The 19,846-nt window shown below is 37.0% G+C and overlaps 1 protein-coding gene across 2 annotated transcripts in view; it reads right to left on the minus strand.

Annotated features, from left to right (window-relative positions):
* GMDS (GDP-mannose 4,6-dehydratase) overlaps positions 1–19,846 on the minus strand; it is a 786,198-nt gene that overhangs the window by 634,322 nt on the left and 132,030 nt on the right. For both annotated transcript variants that reach the window (XM_027842109.1, XM_027842184.1), the window contains exons 3-4: positions 8,724–8,811; positions 5,753–5,862 (exon numbers count right to left, since the gene is read on the minus strand). In XM_027842109.1, the coding sequence (XP_027697910.1) occupies positions 5,753–5,862; positions 8,724–8,811 (198 nt within the window). The remainder of the gene's footprint in view (positions 1–5,752; positions 5,863–8,723; positions 8,812–19,846) is intronic.

Here is a 19,846-nt window from a genome sequence, read left to right on the forward strand (position 1 = left end):
CAAGGTGGCATGTATATAGATTAGCTTTGATGAAGAGAAGCGCCATCTCTTTATCAAAGACCGGAATTAAGGAAGAAATGGTGGGAGATGATGTTAAGACTCAAACCTAGGTCTTCTGACTCCAATTCCAGTACTCTTTCCACTGTACCATGAGGCCACTGAAAATAATAACTAACGTTTATATAAATACTTTCCTAACAATAACCCCATAAATGAGTTATTATTACACACATCATACAAATGAAGAAATTTAGGTTCTGACATATTAATGACTTATCCAGAGATTATTAAGTGTCACAGCCAGATTTTGAACTCAGGTATCTCTGACTCCAAGTCCCACACATGTTCCACCACACTATGATGCTTTCAACATTAGTGACAATTAGAAGGTCTTTCAAATGAGGACAGATTCTCATTTCTCTTAACTTGTTATGATGTGACCCTACCTTAAAATAAGGTTCGGGGAAAGGGTATCATTGGGAGGGTTTTATCCAGTCCTATGATCCAGTGAATGATACATGATTATCAGAGAAGTTATGTGAGAATTCTCAAAAGCTAATCATAATAGAATAATTTTTAGTGGAGCAAAGAATTCAAAGCTCAAATAAATACCGACATGTGCTCCTATTAACAGACATTCTACACAGCAGCACAGAAGAGATTCCTGAGTTCTCCCCTGATCAAAAGAGGCAAGATTACACACTGGATAATTTGTTCCAATTTCAATGACGACACCAGGCTAGTTTACTGCTTTTAATAACCAGTGCATTTCAGTTACCTCTCACTTTCTCCCACATAAGATCCAATCAGCCTCTCAATGACCTATTTCATGAGTCATAACTCTTATGAATCAGAAAAACGTCTTCAGTCAGTATTTCCCAGACTGCTGTGGGTTCGTTCCAAGAACCAATTTCATCTTCATTGGTTTCCTACAGGAAACCAGACCAACTTCCTATTATTTTATTTTCCTTACTTTCAGCATAGCCCACATAAAATTAACTGGAAGTGAGAGTGATAGAAGACTTTATTCTGCATAAAGAGAAGCCAAAATAAACAACATTCAATAAGAGTCTAGACGTCACTGATTCAAATGGACCAAACTTCAGAATGTGCTAAGATTAGAACTTTGTTTTCCAAGCATGCTGAAAAAAGAATGATTTGTTTGGATCAAGCTTATTGCGAACATTATGCTCTGCTGTAGGACAGGCTTTCTGTTTAGCTCTTAAAACTTGGTATCTACCAATACAATCATTCCTATTAAGAGGCTATCTACCCTAGCCTCCTAACATACTTAAGGGGAAATAGGTAAATTAGTAGGAAATGAATAGGGAACCAAGCACACTGAGAGAAGAACTGACTTAATGACAAATTAAAAATCCCTGGAACAATAGAATATCACTTTTATCTCCACCACGAACAGTAGGCACTTGATAAATTCTTGTTGACTGTTAAAAGTCAGTATCCAAGTTCCCTCTCTCCACTGATACTCCATGTGGTGCAGCGTAGAGTTCAATTTAACATCAAGATCTGGGTTCCAATCTAGTGTCCAATATTTATTGGCAGGCTGATTTTAACTCTCTGATACTTGACATACCTACCTCACATGATTGTTGTGAAGCTCAAATTATGTGATGTTGTGTATAAATGCTAGCTATTATTACTTTCAGCACCTCTCCAAGTTTCATGGAAGGTCTGCATTGGTAGAGGGCTTCCTCATTTGAAATTCAACATGCTGACAAATCACAGCTCTAATCTACCTATTTTTAAACCTTAAAGAATTTGAATAATTTCATAATTTACTGTGATTTCCTGTCCTGTTTCTCAGTAGCCAAAGTTCCTGTTTCCTACTGTAACTACAGGGAGATAATCAAGGACAAGCAAAAGATCACTGACAAGATTTGAAAATATCAATTCTTCCAAAGGCAGAAAGTTGTGGTCATGAAGTTGGCCTTTTAACCCCCAGTCTAAGTATCTACTAACCAAAACAACTTTTCTGAACTAGCTAGGTCCCACATAATCTTGATGAAACAGCATAACATGATGTTCTCAAAAGGAAAGATACCTAATATGGAAAACTTCTTTGTCCTCATTCCTGTCAGCTGTGGTCTTTAAAATATGTGTGTGCTTGTTAAAGGACAATTTGCTACTTTATTCCAATTTCAAATTTAATTTAAAACATCCTCAACACTCCCACACATTGATCCGAGGTAGAACCCCACTGGGTCCAAACAGAAGAAGTCTGATTCATCTTTTACATGACAATCTTTCAAATATTTGAAGATTGTTATCATGTTCCTCCATAAGCCATAGAAAAAATAATATGAATTACCTAAAACAACCCTCATGTAACACAATTTTGAGATACTTAACCATGATGGTAGCCTTCCCTTGACCATGCTCCTAAATGTCCCTCTCCTCAAATGTGGTTCCCAGAACTGAATATTCAAGAGGTAGCCTGATTGTAGAATAGTAAAATGAGTTCAGGGTCCCAATTCATCTATAAGTATATTACTATATGCCAAAATATGGAAAGAACATTGAACTTCAGGCTCCCTAGCATTGCTATTTGCTAACTATATAACCTTGGACAAATAACATGGGGTCTCTATATCTCTGCTTCATACATATAAAAATAAGATGATAATATTTGCAAATTTACCACACATTGTTATTATAAAGAACCACATAAATGTGAGCCATAATTACTATATTGTGTTACATTAATAACGATAGTATCTAATTAGCCAATGAGTTTTGCTTGGTCCCAGAAAACAGAACTAGAAACACTGGGTGGACATTGCAAAGAGGCAGATTTCCAGAGCTTAGTACTATGACTCGCACATAGTAGGTAATTAATAAATGTTTATTGATAGATTGATTTCAGCTTTATGGAAGGAAAAAATTCCTAGCTATTAGTGCCATCCAAGAGCAGAATGGGCTGCTGGGGGAGGTTATGGGCTCCTCTTCAATGAAAGATTTTGAGCAAAGCCTTAGATTTTAATTATATTGGAGAAAAGTTAAATAGAACAAAAAATCTCATAAACCAATTTTTGTTTACCCTTTAGAGTACCAGCATTGTAGTTTGTCAGTCAATAAAACAAAGGTCATAAGTATATTCTTAACTATATAACCTACATGCTTCTTCCATTATGTCAGGAGATGACACTCTGCAAATAAATCCCTAAATTCCTATTTGAACACAATATTTTTAACTGTACATAAATGATGCTCACAATTTTTAAAAATTTACTTAATACTCTGTTAATCTGAAAGTTACAGCCAAAAAATTCAGGTAAACACTGCAGAAACTATATGGTTCAAAGACCAGGTAAAGAATGAAGGAAGCCAATATGTCTCAATGCCAAAAATTCCCTGCAATCAGTCTGAGACAACAGTTCTTACTTTTTCTAATATAGGTCAGTGGAAGTGACATCTCTGAGCTAAAAAGTATCATTTGTTAGTTCATGAAAACGTATAAAATGATAGGTTTCATTACTTGGATAAAACAAGGGGGTGTGACAGTGATCTTTAATGACAACATCTGAATAGTATTTTGATAATTAAAACAAATTTGTGTTTTCTAGTAAGGAAGAAGAAAAAATAATTTTTATCTTGAACAATGAAGAATATGATGAAGAAAGCACATAATAAATGCCTGACTGTATAATAATCACAATCCAGATAAAAAGAAACAAATATACTACTGAAAAAATTTATAAGTTTATGAAAACTAAAATTTTTAACAGTCCACTAAAATATTTAGGCAATATCATATTACAAAATTCAATAACAAAGAAGTATTTCTCATAATGTGCACTTGGGAAAAAAAAAACATTTAAAAAGACTAATTTATCTGTCTCTTCAGTCAAATTTTCCAAACTGGCATTATTATTTTACAGCAAGGATAATGGGAAAACAATCCAAGAGTGTTTTAAGTTTTAGACTGTTAAAAAATGGCTTCTGTCAACAGATCTCCTCCATACAATTTCATATATCTTTCCGCCATGACCATTTTTTAGCTTCTCATGGAGACCAAAGAGTCATATTCACAGGAGGGCTGGAGAGTTAAAACGGAAAAAGAGAAACAAAACCCTACAAATATACATTTATTTTCCCTAGATGACATTTTTTACAAGGACAAGGACATGTGTTTTCACTAGTGAGGGTAACTCCCACCATGGAAACTCCCTCCACTGATGCAAATTGCTAAATCCTGTGTAATTTAAAGTCTTATGGAGAGACAATAGGGCCTAAGAGGTTACTCTCATGACCACACTGATAGTATTACTATGTCTCAGAGGCAGATCTTGAACCCAGGTCCTTTTTGACTCTAAGGTTGGGTCTCTATATCTATGTTACACTGCCACTCAAGCTATTAGACTCTGGGAAACAGGGTATGGAAATATTTGGGAGATTGGAGAAATCAAATCAGAAGATGGGCACTGTCATTCTTTGGGAGTAGAGTCTTAACCTTTTATTGCCTTTAGTAATTCTAGGGAAAGATAGTTATTGAAAAAAAAAGGGGGAGAAAAAAGTAGGTGTTAATAAAGCATCACATAAATAAGCTTCAATGTTGTTCACAGTTCAGATTTTAGTTTGAATGGGAAACAGACCTAGTGCAGACTAAGGGGAAAATCATTTTCTCCTAAACCGTAGTGAGTAGCAAAATGTCCTTATCAATTTGTATGTACATACTAACATCCTGAAAAGAAAATGAGTCTAATATTTTTATGGAATTATTTTAGACCAACGATTATTCAGAAGAATCATTTCACCATTATCTTTCTCACAGCATGCCATAAGGATTCATGTGATGGTACATTTTTTTTTCCTTTAGCAACAGAAACAGAGATGATAGATAAATTACATCCTGCCTAGGGAAGATGATATTGCAAACCAGCAAGTAATACCAACAAGTTTGCATAGTAATTGTGGTTTCCCCAACTAAAATATATTTCCTTTTATTTATATGATATATGTGCATTAGAAGAGCCATCAACTATCCTAAATAACTCCCTAGAATGGAATTTAATCCCTCTCTTATTTCACTCAGTCCAACAGTAAGCAATGTGCTACTAAGGCAACAATTAGAACTAAAATAATTACTAAATCTCTGTGGATAACATTCTTAGGATCTCTGGGATATATACCAACATTCTGAAAAGTAAATGGATAAGATATAGAGATTGCTGGAAAGTTTGAGAAAGAGGGCAAGAATTCAACAATACTTTGATCAAGCTGAAGGAAAGGAAAAATATAAAGTAGCTTCAGTGAATGTCACTAAGCACAACAGATCAGAACTCAGCTTTTAAAAGAGCTTGCAGCTTTTCTCAAGCAATATTATTCTCAACGAGTACTTTAAATGTTTATTGAAAATAAACATATTAAAACGGCACATGGGGTTGAGATGACATTTTCCAAGATGTAACCAAAACATTTTATCTTCAATATAGTTTGAAATGACAGAAAATAACAAAAGATCAAAGCCTGAGGCTTACTGTACCAAAGTAATATGAAATAATATTTTCTTAGAATTGGTAGTAACATTTTCTTACGCAGTTGAATAAGAAATCTTAAAAAGGAAACCATTTTTAAACAGTAATTCCACATTAGTAGCACAATTTTCTAATGTTCAAATGCCTTCAATAACGAGAAGGAACAACTTGAGTGCTCAGTCTGGGACATTCCAGAACCTGGAGTTGCCCTAGTTCATGACATTACTCGATAAAACTCAGTGCGGAAAACTGCTTACTTTGACATGACTCTGGGCTCCTAAGTTGTAGATTTCTGTAGGTTTCACTTCGTTAATTATCTTCACAAGGCAGGTACTGTCCGTGAGATCTCCATAATGCAATTTCATATCTTTGGGGTTCAAGAACATACCATTAGAAAAAAAGCAAATAAGAGTGATTAAGAAAAATTAAAACAGATAAGCACATTTAGAAAGTTTGAAGTCTCATGTGAAATAAGTAAATTTATTTTCATAGGCTTACTAGCAGTAAAATTTAATTGGCACTTTAAAATAACTTACACAGAAGACATCAAAAGATCCTGTTAAAACTATGATTTTATTATATCACATGCAATTAGTTCAATAAACACTTATTAAGGGCCTACTATGTTCAAGGCACTGTAATTAAATTAAACAAATATTTACTGAGTTACTATTATGTGTAAGGCAATGAGCCAGATGATACATAATTCATAAATCATATTTTTCCATTAAAATTTCAAAGAAATATGCTATGTAAAAGCTGAATATTATGGAGCAAAAAAAAAATTCCTATTAAATTTCTATGCTTTTAAAGAAAAAAAAATCATAGCAATAAAACTGGTCATGAAAATACTTTTGTACTTGTTCATATGCTTCTCTCTGGGGGATCTCTAAGTACTATATAAATATCAATGTTATTATATTCTTCCCCGTTCCTCCCATCTTCAAAAGAATTAGTTTATATTCCCTGATGGATAAGAGATCTAACTCCAAAGATGATAATCAAAAAGTAAGTATTCTGCTAAAGGTTCTTCAGTCTACTTTAGTTAACTGACATATTGTACCTACTTGCATATACCTATAAAGGCCTAAATGGTATGAGACAGAATAATATGGCAGAAAAGTGGCTGGATTTGAAATCAGAGGATGTGTGTACATATCCCAGCTGTGCTATATTCCAGCTATGTAGAAGTAGGTCGATCACTTCACCTCATTGGGACGTAATGCCCTCATGTCTAAGGTCCCTTGCAACCCTCAATTTATGATCCTATAATTTAACACATCAATGCAGTTACTAATAACCTTTACATTATTTTCACAAAACTTTGGTCTTTTCTTGTGCAACTCAAGAAGTAGCCTAAAAGACACAATCATGAAGATAAAGGCCTGAATGAGAAAATGGACTAGTTATTTATAAAAAAAAAAAGAGAGAGAGAAATATGTCGATAGCTTGAATAAGAATCCATACCCATGAGATATTAAATGAAAAAGGAAGGAAGGAAGGAAGGAAGGAAGGAAGGAAGGAAGGAAGGAAGGAAGGAAGGAAGGAAGGGATGGAGGAAGAAAGGGAGGGAGAGAGGAATGAAACATCTATTAATAATTTATTATATGGCAGGCACTAAGCTAAATGCTTTATAAATATTATCTCAATTTAACCTCACAACAATCCTGGGTGTTATTATTATCACAATTTTACAGTTGAGAAAACTGAGGCAGACAGATGTTAAATGACTTCCCCAGAGTCACACAGCTAATGAGTGAGACTGGATTTGAATGAAGGTCTTCTTGAGTCCAAACCCAGTAGTCAATACACTAAGCCAAGAGGAAGATTTCTAAAGTTTTGGGAATTTCTCCATTGGAAATTTATGGAAATACATGGACAAGAATTCCACATGACAAAAAGGAGATATTGCAATCTGTTTTTATGGAAGGACTGAACACTAATACAATTTGATTCATCAGATTATCAATAAGGCATGTAACCCTGGGCTATGTTTAGATTCAGAAATAGTAATCTTATTCATTTTGCACAAGAAAAAGAAACATTTCCAAGGTGAATATTTGACATTTGAAATAGAGAGTACAATATTGTATTAGTTTTCTATGGTGGCAGAGCATTGCACTGGTTGCTGGAAGAGATAACTAATTTGGACTATTAATTATCAAAACACAGCCCCTGATTTCAGAGGACTTAAGTATAGTCAAGTATAGAGAAGAGATACCAATATAGACAGCTATAAAAGACATTATGTGAGAAGTACATTAGTAAAATGTAAAACAAAATGCTACGTCAAATCTGAAGGATACAATCCTTACAGGCCAGAAAAATCAGCTTGGGACATATGGAGCTCTTGATGAGGAAATGTGATTATCTATTACTTATTGACTATGAATGATATCCTTCTTACCTCCGGATATTTGCTTATTAAATGTATTTTAATTAATATACTTGCTGATCACATGTTCCTGCCTTCATGAATGAATTTATACTTTTTAACTAAACCTAATAGCATAAGTTTAAAAGAAAAGAACCAAAAAAGAAGACAGAAAAGTGCTAATCATGGCAATCTTCCAAAGATGCAGATAATTTCACCAATATAGGTATACTTCCAACTGATAAAAACAACAAACCTTCTATATACCTTAGAAGAGGGTCTCCAGGAGATGTGGCCAGAAGAATTAACTTGGAGACCAACTTTCTGATCATGAGCCCTGCAAACTTACTGATGTATTTATTCCAAAGCCTTTGCAGCTTAGTAGGATGTCCAAGAACTTCTTCTTCTTGGAGATAACCTTGGAGAAGTCAGAATCACCTCCACATCATGTTGCCACACTGGAGTCGGACTTTAGTGAAGGCAGAAAACTAGCATTTTCCATTATTTGCTTAAAAGGGACCCCACAGTTTAAAATGCATGGGTCATCAGATAATCACGATTCCCCACATCAGAGTACACTGTCCTACTGGGGTAGCAGAGCCTCTTGCACCCTGAAGACGTTCCGTTACCTTTGGGAATACAATTTCAGCTTTATCCTAGGGGGATGCTCTGGCAACCTAGAAGCAAGAAATGTTTTCTTTCTAAGGCATGCAAATAATCAGCAATGCAGACCAGTAGTACATAAATAAATGAAATTTGACAGGAGTAAAAACTAAGTTTTTCAGTGCTAAATTATTTTTGTCATCCTTTAGATGTCCTGTAAAAAAAAAAAATTATACATGAAAATGACTTACTTCCTTCAATATGAGCCTGAGGGTTCTTATAGAGGTGTTCGATCCGCCCTGTGTTGAAGGAACTTGATCGACGTACAATTCCATGGACCTATGTTTTTGTTTTTATAGTGAGAAAAGAAAAACAGCAAATTATAAAGGAAAAGTATAGTATGGTGGTACAGTATACAACTCAATAACTGGTTTACTAGAATTTGAAGTAAAGGCATCAAATGGCACATCTTTTAATTGAATAAGTAAAAAGGATGACTTCAAAAAAAAAAAACACAAATAATTGGAAATAGTACCAATGGCTAATTTTTTTTTTTTTGGCTCTTCCCTCAGGTCTCTCTTCCTAACCTTAAAAAACATACACATAGAAACCTCACAGGTAATTGGTTAATTATGTGGTTTCAGAATGAAAGCTTAACTCTAGCTACCACAGGCTATGATTTTCAAATAAACATACACACACACACACACACACACACACACACACACAGAATATTGTTGACAGGCCTATCTCTGTATTCTGCAACTGAAGACAGACTAGTATAGCAGTATCAGTGAGGAAAAACCATCTTGTCTATTTAATACATAACAAATCTTGCTATGGTTCCTAATGCTAATATTATTTTCCTTAGTGTCCTAGAAATTGTTTTCTCTGGGAGAGATCACTTAGCATTTCTGGGCTTTAAAGTATGGTCAGGGTGTCAGTGTATTTACCAACTTAACTCTGATGTTATTTACACAAACTATGATTTTTCTCCTCTCCAAGTTGAAAGGTGGCATAAAAGATACTATTTTTTAGGATATATGTGACAGAAAAAGGAAAGTGGTGGGTCAGTCATCAAGAATGAGACACACCAGATGTACAGCCCAAACAGGACAGAGAAAAGATTGTTGCTATCACAGAATTCAAGTAAGCAGAGCCTTCAGGCAGAATCCTACTCTCTAGAATATATGAATGGAGAGGGCATTTTAAATTTTATCAATAAACTGCAATAACAAAAATAGTTGGAACAAGAATACGTACCTGTCTGATGGTAAAGAAAAGGCTATTTGAAATTAGCACATAAGGGAAATTGTTCAAGACTTGATCCCACTTCCTCCTTAGGCAAAGATTACACCTTTTGTGTTGCCAGTGTTAATGTCAGATTAGGTCACAAACTGGGCAAGTGCCAAGTCTGGAATGGCAGCTTTAATTTCAACATTTGGCTCATTTTTAAAGTCTTTCTTAAAATATTAAGTGGATTCTTTTTTGCCCATTTTAATGTCTCTCTTTTTACCCTAGCTATTTCTCTCCATTTTTGAAAACTTGATTAATATTAGATAGGACTTTGAGATTGCTATCGTACGGAGAAAACGAACAAGAATGAATTTGAACACAGATGTAGATGTCATTTGTGTATGTGACAGACATGGGTAATTAAACTGTATATAATTTAATACTAATTTAAAACTTTTTCAATCTAAATTTTGTGAAGCTGATAGTACTGTTTTTCTCTTTGACACGTATTAGTTTTGCTTATTTCCTTATATGAAGTACAATACTCTTATAACTGAACTATAGCTAAATATTCTGTTTGACAGTTTAGCCAAAACACAGGAAAACTCATTTAGTAACTTTTTCCCTCAAAGGACTAATACATGAAAACTCATTAAATAAGATAAATATATGGGATACAGCTCATTAACCCGAGTTTTCAGAAGGCAAACATTAAAAACAGAGAAACATTACAAGCAAATATAGGAAAGGGAGACAACAAAGGATAAGATGGATAGATAGCATCATGGAAACAATGAACACAGACTTCAATAGACTTCAAGAGATAGCGGAAGACAGAAGGGCCTGGCATGCTATGGTCTCTGGGGTCACAAAAAGTCGGATACAACTGAATGACTGAACAATAAAACACTTGTACAGCTTTAAGTTAATTCTTTTAGAAATATTTATATGTAAAGAAAAAACCTCATTAAGTTCTCCTCTTTTATTTATTTATTTATTTTGGTGAGGCAATTGGGGTTAAGTGACTTGCCTAGAGTCACACAGCTAGTAAGTGTTATGTGTCTGAGGCTGGATTTGAACTCAGGTCCTTCTGACTCCAGGGCCAGTGCTCTATCCACTGTGCCACCTAGCTGCCCCCTCCTCTTTTATTTTTGCCAAACTTATAAGATACAAACACGTGATGAAGGTATGACTACTCGGCTCAAACTCTTAAAATCTGGCCTACTTGTTAATACAACTATCACAAAAGCACAGGTTCTTAAAGGCTCACCTGCTTCTATCGGCGATACAATAAACCTTGTCTCTGACTGAAAGAAGGCTTGAGTGGTAGAATTCTTTCAAAGGCAGAACCTGTGCCTTCTGCCCTTGAATTTTAGGGTTCCCAGCACCCCCTAGACTGCAACATATGGTTTCCTGACTGGCAAACTGCCTAATCTCAAGTCCTTCTCCAACCAAGACCAGAAGGTATAGAAGCCACCCCTCTGTCTCTATCCCTTTCTCATTCTGCAATTCGGGTCACTCTCTAAGCACCTGGGAAGGCTTGGAGGTGCTTTTTGGGCCAGATGCTCTCAGGTTCTGTTTGAGCCAGACAGTTAAGAAGCTGTCAGGCTCTCAGTCTAGCAGTTCTGTTCGAGACCATGGACCTGGGCACACCTTCTGCAGCACAGAGGATGGATGCCCTATGGGAAAGCATATGCTCAATTCTCTCAATTCCCTTGGACGCTAGAGAACTGGGAAAACTTCAGGTGCTTTTTGTTTTCTTGCGGCTTACTTACTCCCTCCCCTCTACACCTGGGATCCTCCTTCACAGAAGGACTCCCTGTCCCCATTCTGGTGCCTATAGGATCTCTCTTCTCTCCTGGTCTCACGGCCACTGGATCCTACTAGTCAGACTCCGTGGGCCTTCCCTGAGACTTGCTCCTAGGTTAGAACTGGAAAAAGCTTGGTCTCCAAGACCTTGAAAAAGAAAGCTTTGTATCTGGCCTCAATATGATCTGGAGGACCAAGAAAAATTGTGAAAGTTCAAAAAAAATTTATTAAGATTCTTCTTCCTGACCAGGCTAAGGCTACAGTGAAAAGTTAGAACAGGGGCAGCTAGGTGGCCCAGTGGATAGAGCACTTTCCCTGGAGTCAGAAGGACCTGAGTTCAAATCCGGCCTCAGACACATAACACTTACTAGCTGTGTGACCCCGGGCAAGTCACTTAACCTCATTGCCTCGCCAAAAAAAAAAGTTAGAACAGCTAAAATCTTAGATTCTGGAGGTTTTGTGACTGATCATTAAGGACTTTTGAAAGATCTCCTTACAATCCCAGTCACTCCCTTCCCTTGAGTCAAGAGGGTACCTCAGTTCAGGGACTGCAAACAGCCCCAGGTTTTTCTGTTAACCCCTCTCATCCCAGATCAGACTTGAAGAAGAGAGTTTCACTTTTCCTCCCTCACCTGAGGAAGGAAAGGCAGCAGCTACAGCAGGGCCCTATTGGTAATGGCATTGGGCCCTGGGGCAACCCAGAAAACCTGGAAGTATCACCCAGGTTTTGCACATCCTGCTCACCACCACCCCCAGCAGCCATGGGAAGAGAGGGAAGGGGGATGGGTCAAGGTAGAGAAGCCACCCAGCCTCTGCAATTGGTAAGGCCATTCTATCAATAATTATGATCTAGAAATTCAATTGATGTCATCTGAAGTTCATTGTTTGTGTTACACCTAAAGCAATTTGGTCATCACTTATGAAAATTGTAAAATTATTGGCTAGTAATTGATCATTGTGTGTGTGGAAAGGAGGGGATGAGGTGAAAGCCTCATCCAGATTGGTTCTGCCCATTCAGAGCAGTCCTCAAGGCTAGTCAAAGGGAACAGCCCATAGCAGCAAGCCCCTTCTCTGGGGTCTCTGTGGATCCCTTTTATTTTGTAAATTTGCCAGAAAGCCTGTTTGGGTTATGGAGTTCCTAAACAATGAACTTGGCTTGCTGAGGATTTGCAAGTATATAAAAATGATCTCTAACAATTGGCTTTTACACCAGGACTTTAAATTTGAGAGGTAAATCCTGGAAAATTTTCCCCTAAGCTGTGATTAGTGAAACGTACTCTTTTAGGTAAAATCACATGGGACCATAATTGATTTTGAGTTATCTGATGGATAATAATCCATCAATAATCAATAGTCAATAGTCCACCATCTGAGAGAAATGGCACAAGCTACTCAGACAGAATGTGATTCAAGTGGAGGTCTGCATAGGAAAAAGTTGAGAGGACAATTTTAGCCTCAGTTTAAGATGGGATCCTCCTGGCTCAGTTTCCCCATTGTGTTCTTTTGAAAAGGAATATTGTCCACCTGGCTAGTCCTGAGTCTGGCTAAGAGTTAGAATTGATACTGTATGATTAGAAAACTGTGAATTATCTGAATTCTAAGGATATTTTATCCTGTCATATGTTTTATAAATCTTGTCCCTGCTTTATCCTTTTATAACAAATTTCTATAATCAAAGCAAATGATCAGTAAGAGATATAAGCACTATGCAAGTATGTGAGATCTTGATGTTTTGACCTGAAAGTGTAGTCATTCCCATATCCCAAATTACTGAAAGTAAATCAGAAATGTCTTCAGTTTGGTTAGAGAAGAGAATTTCAGTGCAATCAATTTTCTTAGAGGGAGATAACCTATTTGGCCTCATCATTACTTAAGTATCCTCCCAAGTCTTTTGTTAAATTGGAGTAAAAGTCAGTATCTGGCCAAGGGCAGAAAGCTTCTACCTGGAAAAGTGTTGTTACTTCCCAAGAGCATCTGAACCTCCATAAGGAATTTGGAACCAGAATGGAAACTTTTGAGAAAATAACAAGATCAGATAATCCTGCAGGTCAAATGTAAATGATTTTAATGGAGCTCTTGCATTTTTACTTCTCTATATATTTGGGCCCTGAAGAATTGCTTTTAAGATTTGTGTCTTCCAGACTATGGGCCATTCACCTACAGTTAGTAGCAAACAGTAGGTACCAACTCATGTCTATCCATCGTCTCCTGGATGCAGCCCATGCTTAGTTCGAGTCAACCTTCTCTTTGGGACCCCCTTGTGGCAGGGACAGCTCTATGCCCCTTGCCAGCAAGAAGCAGTTTTAGAAGCAGAGAAGTTCAACCTTTACCCCAAAAGATTTTGGGTCTCATTTGTTTGAGGTGGGAATGATGGGGAATGGGATTCACGCTGGACTTCTAGAAGGAAAAGACCATGTCTCTGAGACCTGGACTCCAAAACCCCCGAACCCAGATCTCTGGCATTTACCCGAGGCACCCCATCCTTTTCAGTCAATAATCCTGTTTACTGCTCTTTCATTGTGGCCCTCATTGTCTGAACCTGGCCCCACCACAGGCTATTGACCACTCTTTAATCCCAACCAGATCTTCCCATAGTCTTTCTGTATAAAAGTGTCCATCTTGCCACCATTAAATTTCTCAGTTCTTAAAATCTGGCCTACTTGTCAATACAAGTGTCACAAATGCACAAGTTCTTAAAATCCCACCCACTTCTACTGGGGATACCATAAACCTTGTCTCTGACTGAAAAAAAAAAGTTATGACTACTCTACAAGTTTATGGATTTTTTTAAAATCCAAATATACATATAAAGCCTTAATCACAATTTTTTTCCCCTCGAAGATTATTAGTTTCTCTACCTGGCAAATAGAAGCCCTAAGACTAAAAGTAGATTATTAAGTTTTTAGCAATGAACAACAATGCTAAGATCATACAAACTGCCCTATCACATTTTTTGAAATTAATCAACAAAATCAAACATTACCTCAAACACATAAAGAGACAACATGACAGAAGTTTGCTATATTTACAAAGATAATTCTGATAACAAGCCAGAGGTGGATTCTATGGATCATAGTGAGAATCAGATGGCTACATAGATCCACATTTCATCAGTGATAGCAGGTAACACTCCATCTGGGGATATAGCACACCTCACAGGCAGAGAACTTTTGCTATGTATATTCAAAAAGAAAGACCTGCTAAAACATTTAATCCATAACAATAGGCATTATCCTAAGAATTAATGAAAACTAAGCCTTTTTGTGACAGAGATGAAACAAACTGTATAAACTGGATAATCTAGATAAGAATGTTAAGATTAGTGAACTTCTCTTCACAAAAGAGATATACATGGGATTCCTGAATGTTATTGTTATTAAAGGGTATGAACTTTGGATATTAGGTTTTCTTTTGGAGGGAACAGAGATGGGAGGGGTATAGAAACTCATACAATAAGAGTTTTTCTTCTACAAAGTGAAGTCAATGTTTAAAAGGATTTGGTCAAAACATCAGAAAAAATGATAGTTCAAAAACTCTAGCAAAAATCACTGAAGTCTCAAATAGAGTACATGTTTGATAAATAAGTTTTATGTCACATTCAATTAAGTGAAAAGAAAGGAAGACTTCTTAAATTACTCAATATCAGAGAAAAGTGTATTTGAAGTGAATCCCTACAGTCAGATTAGGCAACAGTTAAAAGAAAAGCTTTTAATATTTAATGAAGAAAAGAGAAAACTGTTCTAATTTAAACCCAAATTCCTAACTACACAGATTTCTGTTGGAGGCATATTTTCTTCATTGGATACTAAATACCATTTGTCACTTGAGAAGTGTAGAAGATTCCAATAAAGGGGAAAAATTAGCAACTCTATTATTTATCACTGCAAACAAATAGCATGGAAGTGATTTGCTCAAAACATCAGGGTATTTGACACACAGAACAGCCACACACACACAAAAAAAAAGTGAGTCAGATTTGTGCAGCTGCCAGGGCCTCAATCTGATCAATTTGGGACTTCCTAAATTATCAGTTCAGGGACAGGGTTTGCTTTCTGATTTCACTTGCATTCCTATTCATTCCAGCACTTCTAGGATCCAAATGAATGGGTTCTTTTCTAGGGATGTGCCATGAATAGTCTTCTTGAAAGAAGACCATGACATGGATTCAAGTTTTACTCTGCTACTTGATATTTTGAATATGCTACTTTACAATTATTCAAGTCATGCTATATATGCATTTTACTGGTTTCCAGTTGGATTGGAATCTTCTCAAGAGTGAAAACTGTCTCATTTCACAGAAATGAAGACCTCAGAGCTGAAAGTTACTTCAAATCAGGTCATGAAAAGCAACCAGTATTCAACAAGAATACCTTCCAAAACAACCCTGAAAAGGAGTCACTCAGCGTCTTCTGGAGGATATTCAGAAATTGGGAGCCCATTGTTTCCAAGAGTCTGTTCCCACTTTGGGAAGTTTTAATTTTAAGGAAGTTTGCTTTTTTTACTTACATCCAACTAAAATGTGGCTTTCTTGGAGCGCCCAATGCTCCAAGTTCTGCTCTCTGTGCTCAAACAAAAGAAGTAAATCAAGATCCCTTTCTCGTAACAGACATTGAAATACGAGAAAACAATTACCATGACCTCCCATCCCCCAAAGTTTTCCTTTCTCAAGGAAAAGCATCCCCAATTTTTCACCCAATCTTTGAATGGTATTGAATCTCTACATCACAACAATATAATACATATGAAGTCTTTTGCAAAGTAATATACACACATAGGTGTATATATAGGTATGTGCATGCTGTAGTTATTCCATATTTGGGCCCTACAAAAGGGTTCAGGAAGTAAACAAGGGAAGGTGGGTTGGATCTTCAGCAGGCAGCCTGGCCTAACCAGCTGCTTTCTATGCTCTGAGGAGATGTTAGATTACAATTGAAGGCAGTTTTGAGGTACAGCAAAGCTAAAACCAATCAGGTATCTGCACTAAATCTAGCACCAATATGGTGAGCCCCCGTAAGTGGGAGGCCATTAGGCTGTGTAAGAAGGGAGTAACCCAGCCCAGATTAAAAATGGAGTAGGTCAAAGCTTCTGTGCAGATCAGCAGTAGTATGAGGCCTACAAGTGGCAACTGCACTTCCAACCTAGTCTCAAAAAAAGAGATACAATCACAGAAATTAAGGGCCAATAAGGAGGCATCAAACTAAGTGTAAATATGTGATTATTACCTGTATCACTAACTGAATTAGAAGTTGCCGTTGGTGAATTGATATGGGCCATGTCCATGATAGTCTTAAAAAGCTAAGCTCACCAACTATAAATGGCAGCACAGGCAGTAACAAACAATTGAAGAGGAAGCTGGCTCCCCAAAAATAGGAAAAGACAAAAAATTATCAAGGAAAACTGTCCTGATATTTTAGAACCAGAGGGCAAAATAGAAATTGAAAGAATCTACTGATCAACTCCTGAAAGAGATCCCCAAAGGAAAACTCCTAGGAATATTGTAGCCAAATTCCAGAGTTCCCAGATCAAGGAGAAAATATTGCAAGCAGCCAGAAAGAAACGATTCAAGTATTGTGGAAACACAATCAGGATAACACAAGATTTAGCGGCTTCTACATTAAGGGACCGCAGGGCATGGAATATAATATTCCGGAGAGCAAAGGAGATAGGATTACAACCAAGAATCACCTACCCAGGAAAACTAAGTGTAATCCTGCAGGGGAAAGAAATGGTCATTCAGTGAAATAGAGGACTTGCAAGCACTCTTGATGAAAAGACCAGAGCTGAATAGGAAATTTGATTTTCAAATACAAGACTCAAGTGGAATATGAAGAGGTAAACAGGAAAGAGAAAACCATAAGAGACTTATTATGGTTGAACTGTTTCCATTCCTACATGGAAAGATGATATTTGTAACTCATGAGACCTTTGTCAGTATTAGGGTAGTTGGACGGGAAAAAATTATATGTACGTATATATAGATATAGATAGATAAGATAGAGGGCACAGGGCGAGTTGAAAATGAAGAGGTCATACTGGAGAATAAAATTAAGGGGTAAGAGAGGATTATACTAGGAGAAGGAGAAACGGAGAGATAGAACAGGGTAAATTATCTCACAAATAAAAAAACAGACAAGAAAAGGCTCTTACAGTGGAGGGAAAACGGGGGAAGGTGAGAGGGAATGAGTGAATCTTATTCTCATAGAATTTGACTTAAGGGAATAACATACACACTCAACTGAGTATGGAAATCTGTCTTACCCTACAGGGAAATGGAGGGGGGAAGGGGACAAGCGAGTAGGGGGATGATAGAGAGGAGGGCAGATTGGGAAAGGGGGTAATCAGAAGCAAGTACTTCTGAGGAAGGTCAGGGTCAAAAGAAAAACTAGAATAAATGGGGGGATGGGATAGGATTAAGGGAAATAGAGTTAGTTTTTCACAGCATGTCTACTACGGAAGTGTTTTGCATAACTGCACATATATAACCTATATTTAGCTGCTTGCCTTATCAATGAGGGTGGGTGGGGTGTGAGGAAGGGAGAAAATTTGGAACCCAAAGTTTTAAAAACACATGTTTAAAAAAAAGTGTTTACACATGCAACTAGGAAATAAGAAATACAGGAAATGGGGTACAGAAATCCATCCTGCCCTACAGGAAAATTGAAGGGAAGATAAGAGAAGTGGGGGGAAAGATAGAAGGGAAGGCAGACTAGGGGAAGGGGTATTCAGAATGCATGCTATCTTGGGGCAGGGGGAGGGGCAAGACGGGGTGAGAATTTGGAACTCAAAATCTTGTGGAAGTAAATGTTGCAAACAAAAAAATAAATAAAAATTACCATAACAAAATAAAAATATAAAAACATAATTTTCTGGCAAAATTCAATTCCCCTGCATTTCAAAACACTTGTTGCTTATGTGTCAAGATCAGAGGTCCAAGAGTAAAGAAAACAGGCACTGGCTTCATTGTGTATTATAATGTTACTCCCTGTCCACCTCAGTTCTTCAAACTTCCCATGGCACTACCTCCCATCACCTTTTACTTAACCGAAAACAAAACAAAACAAAACAAAACCAAAAAAAATACTGAGGCTATTTGACAAGAACTTCCTCTTCTCATCTCAGTTCACATCACTCAGATGTCTTCCATATTATCTATTCCCTCACATGTCTCATCAGGAAAAAAGTGGCCCTTCTCCTAGCAAAGGCAAACTTCCTACAAAGACACTGTATCTGATCCCATCTTTATTTTATCAAATTCCCCCTCCTATTTTCACCATTCTCTCATTAATCTTCAATCCATCACTATGTAATGGCTGGTTCCCAGCTGCCTACAAACATTCCCACATCTCTCTCACCCTTAAAAAACACATGTGATCCAACTATCCCTATTAATTATCATCCTGTACCTCCCCTGCTCTTTCTGACTATGACTCCTTGATAAAGCTGTCGAATTTTGGTGCCTCCACTTCCTTCTCCTTTCACTCAATCTCAAATCTTCTGTACTTGTCTTCTGACGTGGTGGTACAGTGGATAGGACTCCAGGGTAAGCCTGAAGTCAGGAAGATAAGTCCTAATCCAGCCTCAGACACTTACTAGCTGTTTGACCCTGGTCAAGTCACTAACTCGCCAGCTGCATGTTTCCTCAATTTTAAACAGAGACGTTAGCACCTTCCTCAGAGGGTTGTAAGAATCAAATGAGATAACATCTGGAAAAAGCTTAAAAAAGTACCTGTTCCACAAAAGACACTTAATAAATGCTTGTTTCATTGCCCTTACTGTCATCATTCAACAGAAGTTGCTCTTTGTAAAGTTACCAATGTTTCCTAAATTGGCAAATTTAACGGTCTTTCTCAATCCTCACCCTTCTTGATCTCTCTGCCGTCTTAGATCCTGTGACTCATGTTCTCTTCCTGGAGCCTCTCTCCTCTCTTAAAAGTTTGTCAACCAGGTGATGCCTACTAACCATATAAATATCCTAAGGCTCTTTCTTAGGCCTTCTTCTCTTTGCTCTTCATATTATCCCATTTAGTGATCTGATCGGCATTCATGCATTCAATTGTCAACTCACTGATGATGATTCCCAGATCTATATATCTAGACCTAATCTCCTGAACTGCAGTCTCAAATCATCAATTACCCCTTGGACATTGAAAGCTGAATATTTTACAGAAATCTCAAACTTAACAAGTCCAAAACATAATTCATTGTCTTTTCCCCAAAACCTTCCCCTCTTCTGAAATTCCATATCATTGTGTAGGGCACCACCATCATCCCAGGCATCCAGGGCTTTTGTCTCATGGATTCCTCATCTCCCTAAACCCACAAATCCAGT

This window comes from Vombatus ursinus, unplaced genomic scaffold (assembly GCF_900497805.2).
Source record: "Vombatus ursinus unplaced genomic scaffold, bare-nosed wombat genome assembly UNPS02000577.1, whole genome shotgun sequence".
NCBI lineage: Eukaryota > Metazoa > Chordata > Mammalia > Diprotodontia > Vombatidae > Vombatus > Vombatus ursinus.